Source organism: Pogoniulus pusillus, chromosome 12 (genome assembly GCF_015220805.1).
Source record: "Pogoniulus pusillus isolate bPogPus1 chromosome 12, bPogPus1.pri, whole genome shotgun sequence".
Taxonomy (NCBI): domain Eukaryota; kingdom Metazoa; phylum Chordata; class Aves; order Piciformes; family Lybiidae; genus Pogoniulus; species Pogoniulus pusillus.
In genome coordinates, this window is record NC_087275.1 from 32,202,735 (window position 1) to 32,210,662 (window position 7,928).

General features: G+C 53.1%; 1 protein-coding gene across 8 annotated transcripts in view; it reads left to right on the top strand.

Moving 5' to 3' along the window:
* Window positions 1-7,570, top strand: part of SH3KBP1 (SH3 domain containing kinase binding protein 1) — a 178,440-nt gene extending 170,870 nt beyond the window's left edge. For 6 of the 8 annotated variants that reach the window (XM_064152048.1, XM_064152047.1, XM_064152045.1 and 3 more), the window contains 4 exons: window positions 549-674; window positions 2,430-2,701; window positions 4,815-4,878; window positions 6,361-7,570. In XM_064152048.1, the coding sequence (XP_064008118.1) occupies window positions 549-674; window positions 2,430-2,701; window positions 4,815-4,878; window positions 6,361-6,402 (504 nt within the window). In that variant the 3' untranslated portion in view covers window positions 6,403-7,570. The remainder of the gene's footprint in view (window positions 1-548; window positions 675-2,429; window positions 2,702-4,814; window positions 4,879-6,360) is intronic. The other 2 variants (XM_064152049.1, XM_064152053.1) reach the window with 1 other exon arrangement.
* The last annotated feature ends 358 nt before the right edge of the window (window positions 7,571-7,928 follow it).

A 7,928-nucleotide genomic window follows, 5' to 3' on the forward strand; every position in this document is an offset into this window, starting at 1 on the left:
CTCACCATGGCATAGCTGCCCAGGTGGCAGGGCTGGCAGCCCCACAGCACAGTGCTCAGCACCTGAGTCAGGTGTCCTCTGAAGAGCACCAAACACATCACCATGGCAGAGCTGCCCAGGTGGCAGAGCTGCCATTCCCACAGCACAGTGCTCAGCACCTGAGTCAGGTATCCTCTGAAGAGCAGCAGTGAGCTAAGCCATGGCAGAGCTGCCCAGGTGGCAGGGCTGCCATCCCCAGAGCACAGTGCTCAGCACCTGAGTGAAGGAAGGTGCAGCTCTGCTCAGAGGCAGGAGGGTGATTTCCTCTTGGGATGAATGCACTGCAAAGATGCAGATGAATGTTGGGTTCCAAATGATCTCTTAGCTCAGGCAAGCTCTGGAAGCATTCTGCAGCCTTGAGAGGATGCAAAAAGAGGAGGGGCAGGGAGGGAGGCTCCTGGTTTTAAGCATTGATGAAAGCCATCACAAAGTCTTTTCCTCTTCCTTTGGTAAGTTCTTGTGCTTTGTCTTTGTCCCCTCCTGTGGCCTGTGTGTTTGTCTCCACACAGTCATCCCTTTCTAGCCCTGACTTCTTTGACTCACCAAGTCCTGAAGATGAGAAGGAGGAGCACCTTTCCATTACTCACAAAGCTATTGAGGTGTCCAGGAAACCAAGAACTGTTACAATATCACAAGTAAGTTAATTGGGATGCCTCTGCTTAGCCTCATTGTCACAGAAACCTATTGGCATTTACCTGGCCCTCAGCAAGGCCTTTGGCACTGCCCCACACCACATCCTGGTCTCCAGGCTGGTGGCACATGGGTGTGATGGGTGGAGCACTGATGGATAAAGAAGTGGCTTGATGGCTGCACCCAAAGAGTGGCTGCCAATGGCCAAGTGGAGGCCAGGGACAAGCAGAGTCCCTCAGGGATCAGTCCTGGGACCAGTCTTGTTCAGCATCTTTGTGGGTGCCATGGGCAGAGGCACTGAGTGCAGCCTCAGCAGGTTTGCTGCCCACACCAAGCTGTGTGGTGCAGCAGCCAGACTGGAGGGCAGGATCCATCCAGAGGGACCTGCACAGGCTGCAGAGGTGTGCACAAGCCAAGCTCAGGAGGTTCAGCAAGACCAAGTGCAAGGTCCTTGTAAAGGGTTAACCCACCTGGGGGAGTGGTCTTGACCCTAACCCCAGGTGGTCCTGACCCCTCCCCAGGGGTGGGTCTGAACGCCAGCAGGTGTGCTGGTTAGCCCACTCCCCCTTGCTAAGAGCCATAAGAGCAGGAGGATTTCCTCTTCCCTCTCTCCCTGCCCACCAGCAGTGGCCATTCCTGCTTCCCACTGCTCTTTGTCTCACCACGTGGCCGTCCCTCAGGAGGCAGCCAAACCATTGCCATCCATCTGGTTGTATTTGTGTAGTTTGTCCCTTGTTTTCCCTTCCCTCTGCCTTTGTAACTTCCCTACCTCGTGTTCCTTTTATTTATTGTTCAACTTTCCTTCTTTTAGCTTCCAGATGGCAGTGAGATGAGTTATTTGGGTTCTTTAATGAGCCCAAGGACAATGTTTTGCTGTGCAGCTCCCTCTTCTGGGAGCACTTGTACTGAGGAATGCTCCTGGGCCAACTAACCTAAACGTAGTGTAATGCACTACAGGCTGGGGCCAGAGGGGCTGAGAGCAGGCAGGCAGAGAGGGAGCTGGGGGTGCTGGCAGAGAGGAGCTGCAGAGGAGGCAGCAGTGCCCAGGTGGGCAGCAGAGCCAATGGCATCCTGGGCTGGCTCAGGAGCAGTGTGGGCAGCAGGACAAGGGAGGTTCTTGTGCCCACCCCTGTGCTCAGCACTGCTCAGGCCACCCCTGGAGTGCTGTGTCCAGCTCTGGGCTCCTCCATTGCAGATTGCTGCTGAGGTGCTGGAAGGTGTTTGGAGCAGGGCAGCAAGGCTGGGGAGGGGCCTGGAGCACAGCCCTGTGAGGAGAGGCTGAGGGAGCTGGGGGGGTGCAGCCTGCAGCAGAGGAGACTCAGGGCAGAGCTCATTGCTGCCTGCAGCTGCCTGCAGGGAGGCTGTAGCCAGGTGGGGTTGGGCTCTGCTGCCAGGCAGCAGCAGCAGAAGAAGGGGACAGAGGCTGAAGCTGTGCCAGGGCAGGTCTAGGCTGGATGTTGTGAGGAAGTTGTTGGCAGAGAGAGTGATTGGCATTGGAAATTGGAGTGGTGAGAGGCTGGCAGGGGTTGCCCAGGGAGGTGGTTGAGGCCCCATGGCTGGAGGTGTTTGAGGCCAGGCTGGCTGAGGCTGTGTGCAGCCTGCTCTAGGGTAGGGTGTCCCTGGGCATGGCAGGGGGTTGGCACTGCCTGCTCCTTCCAACCTGTTTGATTGTGTGATTCTAAGAAAATCCTTCATACTTCTCAGGTCTGATTTTCCTCAAGCTTTCTCCAGCCATTAAATGTTGTTCTCTTTTGTTGCAGGTGTCTGATAACAAAACCTCCTTGCCTGCAAAACCAGGAGGTTTGGCCAGTGGCAGCACTGTGCAGCCATCACTGTCCCCTTCACCGTCCCCTGGATTTCACTCACTTGCTATGGGAACAACAGGCCACAGGGCAAATTCCCCATCCCTGTTTGGTTCTGAAGGAAAGCCAAAGACTGAGCATTTGATCCAAGGTCAGACTGCCTTGGAGGAGCTGAGAACACAAATTAAGGAGCTAAGAACCATCATTGAAACCATGAAAGACCAGCAAAAGTAAGTACTGCAAAGCCCAAGCTGTAGGTGGGATAGAATCATAGAATCAACCCTGGGGGCAGTTTCTTCTGGAGCTTTCCTCCAGGTACAGTTTGCCTTTGTGGTTTTGAGTGACTTTTGTCTGGCAGAACACATTTCAGGCATGAGAAGATCAGGAAACATATTGGCACTATCCTTTTATTTTTCTTCCCTGTGCTCCAAGCAGATGTTTATGGGGCACTGATAAAAAGTTCAGTTAGAAGCCATAAGCAGTGAAAAAAGGTTCACAAATTGGTTTATTTGGCAGTAACTGTTTGGGATTTCATCCTAACCAGGGAGGTATTTGTTGCATAAATCACTACAGGTTCCTGAAACCTGAATCAATGTGTTGGTTGACTCCCAGGAACCTCAGGCTGCAAAAAGAATTGCATTGTGATTAAGACATTTGAAGAAGCTTTGTGGCCCTGAATCCTACTGGTTTAGTTCTGGGCATCTCTGTTGTCTTTCAGCTCCTCATTCCTTAGGAGAAGAGTGGAGCTGGTGTGTAGCTTCTGCTGTTCCTGAGGAGGCTGAATGTTTTGGAAGCTAAACTTTCACTTCCATTGTCTGCTGTGTACAGCCCAGGCAGGAAAAAGGGAAGCAGCTTGCAGAGCCTGTGGCAGAATAGTTCGGGGTGGAGGGCTTGGCTCATGCCGGGTGAGGGTTCTGCACTTTGGCCACAACAACCCCAAGCAGCACTCCAGGCTGGGGACAGAGTGGCTGAGAGCAGCCAGGAGGAAAGAGACCTGGGGTACTGGTGGATAGTAGGCTGAAGATGAGCCAGCAGTGTGCCCAGGTGGGCAGCAGAGCCAATGGCATCCTGGGCTGGCTCAGGAGCAGTGTGGGCAGCAGGACAAGGGAGGTTCTTCTGCCCCTGTGCTCAGCACTGCTCAGGCCACCCCTGGAGTGCTGTGTCCAGTTCTGGGCTCCTCAATTCAAGAGAGATGTTGAGGTGCTGGAAGGTGTCCAGAGAAGGGTGACAAAGCTGCTGAGGGGTCTGGAACACAAACCCTATGAGGAGAGGCTGAGGGAGCTGGGGGTGTGCAGCCTGGAGAAGAGGAGGCTCAGGGCAGAGCTCATTGCTGTCTACAACTACCTGAAGGGACATTGTGGCCAGGTGGGGTTGGGCTCTTCTCCCAGGCAACCAGCAATAGAGCAAGGGGACACAGTCTCATGTTGTGCCGGGGGGAAGTCTAGGCTGGATGTTAGAAGTTCTTCCCAGAGAAAGTGATTGGCACTGGAATGGGCTGCCCAGGGAGGTGGTGGAGTGGCTGTGGCTGGAGGTGTTGCAGCCAAGCCTGGCTGGGGCACTTAGTGCCATGGTCTGGTTGGTTGGGCAGGGCTGGGTGCTAGGTTGGGCTGGGGGAGCTTGGAGCTCTCTGCCAGCCTGCTTGATCCTATGATTCTATGCTGGATCTAGCCACTGAGCCCCACAGCCTCACCTCTTACGCTGACCCCTGCTCCTCTGCTCTCCCCAACCCTTCTTGCAAGGGCTGGCTGCTGGAGATGACAGGATCACACAGACTCACAGGATATGAGGGGGTGAAAGGGACCCCAGGAGATCATTGAATCTACCCCCTTGCCAGAGCAGGACAATGCTATCTAACACAGATCACAGAGGAAATCACTGAGTGGCAACTCCTTGTAGTTGCACTCACCTTCCTGGCAAAGAAGGATGACACCAATCCCATGCTTTGCCATCATCAGGTCCAATACATGAAGGTGAAAGTCACATTGTGGTGTGGCTTAAGCATGTGGTAGCATGGGCAGGGTTTGTGCTGCCACTTCCTACAATCCACCTACATTCTGTATGGCTGAAAAGGCAACTGGGTGCAGGCACAACACTGACACAGCTGCTCCAGAGCAAAGCCTGTGGGTGTGGGGCTGCTAGGAGGGAATTCCTTAGCCGTGTGAGGGGCACTGCCCTTTCCCAGAGGTCTGGCTCACAGCCTGTAAGAGCGCACTGACCTTACGCAGCTGCTCAGAGGAAGAACAGGAACTAGTGAAGCAGGGAGAAGGCTCCACAAGTCATCTCTGGTACTTGGCCAGGTAAACCACTTCTGTGCCAAACTGCTTTTGTGCATTCTTTCAACAGAAAAGAGATCAAGCAGCTGCTGTCTGAGCTGGATGAAGAGAAGAAGATCCGTCTGCGGTTGCAGGTACGTCAATGATTTCTGATGCTCTTGGCCACGTTGGCAGGTCTGATTCAGCCTCAGGTCTGCAAGGAGACTGAGATTCCAGTCAGTCCAACCTGCTGGTGTAGGGATATGGCAGGGATACACCTGTGCACCTCACAGCCTGGTTGCTCCGTGGCACGTGTGACAGGTGGGCCAGTGCCAGCTGCCTGAGGTTCAACAGGTCAAGATGCAGTGTCCTGAATCTGGATCATGCCTGTACCAGCCACAAATCCAGGCTGGACTCAGAGTGCATTGAGAGTAGCTCTGAAGAAAGAAGTTTGGGGGTATTGATCCACCAGCACCCCTAAACCCTTCTCTGTAGGGCTGCTGTCACCTCGTCCCCCAGCCTCATTCCTCACCTAGCCAGGTATGGAACCCTGAGCTTGGTCTTGTTGAACATCAGGAGGCTCACCTGGGCTCACCTCTCCTGTGCTGAGAGCTCCAGAGCTGGAGGCAGCACTGCAGGTTTCCTTGCTGATTTGCTTTCCTCCATGACATGGCACAGCTCATCCAGTTCCAACCCCCTGCCACAGGCAGGGACACCTCCCACTACAACAGGTCACTCAAGGCCTCATCCAACCTGACCTTCAACACCTCCCTGGGCAACCTGTGCCAGTGTCTCACCACCCTCACTGCACACAACTTCTTCCTAACATCCAGTCCCAACCCCTGCCATAGGCAGGGACACCTCCCATTAGAACAGGTCACTCAAGGCCTCTTTGGGTCATCTCAGACCCAAACCTCTAGGTCGTCTTTGAGTCATCTCAGACTCAAAAGATCGGCAGAGGTCCCACCAAGCACACTTCCCCAGGTGGCCAAGAGAGCCAATGGCATCCTGGGCTGGCTCAGGAGCAGTGTGGGCAGCAGGACAAGGGAGGTTCTTCTGCCCCTGTGCTCAGCACTGCTCAGGCCACCCCTGGAGTGCTGTGTCCAGTTCTGGGCCCCTCCATCGCAGAGAGATGCTGAGGTGCTGGAAGGTGTTTGGAGCAGGGCAGCAAGGCTGGGGAGGGGCCTGGAGCACAGCCCTGTGAGGAGAGGCTGAGGGAGCTGGGGGTGTGCAGCCTGCAGCAGAGGAGGCTCAGGGCAGAGCTCATTGCTGCCTGCAGCTGCCTGCAGGGAGGCTGTAGCCAGGTGGGGTTGGGCTCTGCTGCCAGGCAGCCAGCAGCAGAAGAAGGGGACAGAGGCTGAAGCTGTGCCAGGGCAGGTCTAGGCTGGATGTTGTTAGGAAGTTGTTGTCAGAGAGAGTGATTGGCACTGGAATGGGCTGCCCAGGGAGGTGGTGGAGTGGCTGTGGCTGGAGGTGTTGCAGCCAAGCCTGGCTGGGGCACTGAGTGCCATGGTCTGGTTGGTTGGGCAGGGCTGGGTGCTAGGTTGGGCTGGGGGAGCTTGGAGCTCTCTTCTATGGTTCTATGATTTGTCAAAGCCTCTCTTCTCAGCACACCTGTATTCTGTCTTTGCTTTCAGATGGAAGTGAATGACATCAAGAAAGCTCTTCAATCCAAGTGAACACTTTGAGCGGTGGAATTGTTGCATCACTCTTCCCGACCCGGACTCGGAATTTACACCCCAGCCAAAACAACTCCGTGCCAAATGATTTAAGAATTGCCTCAAGCTTCCCTTTCTCTGAAGGATCAGCACAACAGCTTTTTTGGTTTGGTTTTTTTTTTCCTGGATAGCACAACAAAACTACCACCAAGCAGAAGGACAAAAGTTCCACCTGAAGCAGTGCTTGTGCAGCACTTAGGTTGTGACTGAAACAGACCTTCTTTTGTGCTAAAGGCTTCTCGACTTCAAGCTCCTAGGTGAAATGAAATGAAAAACTCAGGCAGTTTAGTCCATAGTGGTACTATTTTGAGGATATTTTTCCATAAATAAAGACAAAAAAAAAAGGTGTATTTCAGATGATCTGTTTACAAGCTTTTATGATTTTAGGGGGTTTGGGGTTTGGTGGTTTTATTTTGACTTTTGGTTTTTTTAATTGTCCCTTTTTGGTCACTAAGATTTTCAACTCTTTCTACTGCATTATATAGCCAGGAATGAATGTTATATGCTGGGGGTGGGGTTGGGGCTGGAGGGAGTTTTTTTTGCTTTCAGATACAACAGCCTACTTCTTTTTTTTTTTTTTGGTGGTGGTTTTAAAGGTTTTAAGTTCTGTTAAATATGCAATTTTATGTCTTCACCTCCCCCCCTCTAAACCTTCCCCTCCCTCCCCTCCACAACTTGGGATTTTACCTTGTGTACAGTCATGTATTGACAAGAAGGAAACAAACCAACAGAACCCTGCTCTTTGCAAATGATTTGTGCCTTCCTTTTGCCACAAGCTGACTGGAGCCAGTTGCAAGCCAGGTCCTCCCCTCATGTAGCCACCACCACCACGAGTCCCAGCTCCCGGCAGAGGTCACCTTCTGGGTGGAGAGCTGCTCAAGTCAGTGGAGCCAGGTTTGTGGGAGGTGGCAGGACAAAAGGGCACAGCTGAGAGTGGCTCTGTCTTGAGGAGCAGCTGTGGCTTTGATTTTAGCTTTCCTGGTTGTGAGAGCCCTCTCCCTCCACTTGAATGTTCATCTCGGCTCGGTTTCCGTTGGCTGGTGTTGAGGCCTGCCTGTCCCCAGTTTTGCACAGTGTGAACAGAATATGCATTATGAAAGCAAAAACAAATAAAAGGAGATCTATCAAACCCAAAGGAAAAGGTGGTATTATTTCATGCAGAAGGTTCTCTGCCGTCTGACATCCTCTCATTTGCTCTCCACCTGCTGGTGCTTGCTGCACTCTGTTGTACAGGTAGAGGGTGAGACATTTTCTAGCCCTGGGTTTGCAGCAGGACTTTCTTTGATTGTTTCACTGAACCTGATGCTTCTTCCAGGGTCTCTGCCCTCATCTTCCCCAGATAAGCTCTTATTTCCCTCTCTCTGGTTTCCTCTCTTCTGCACCAGCTGTGCAGTACCTCCCACCCTGTCAGCAATCTCTGACTGCTGTGTCCAGTTGTGGGCTCCTCCATTGCAGAGAGATGCTGAGGTGCTGGAAGGTGTTTGGAG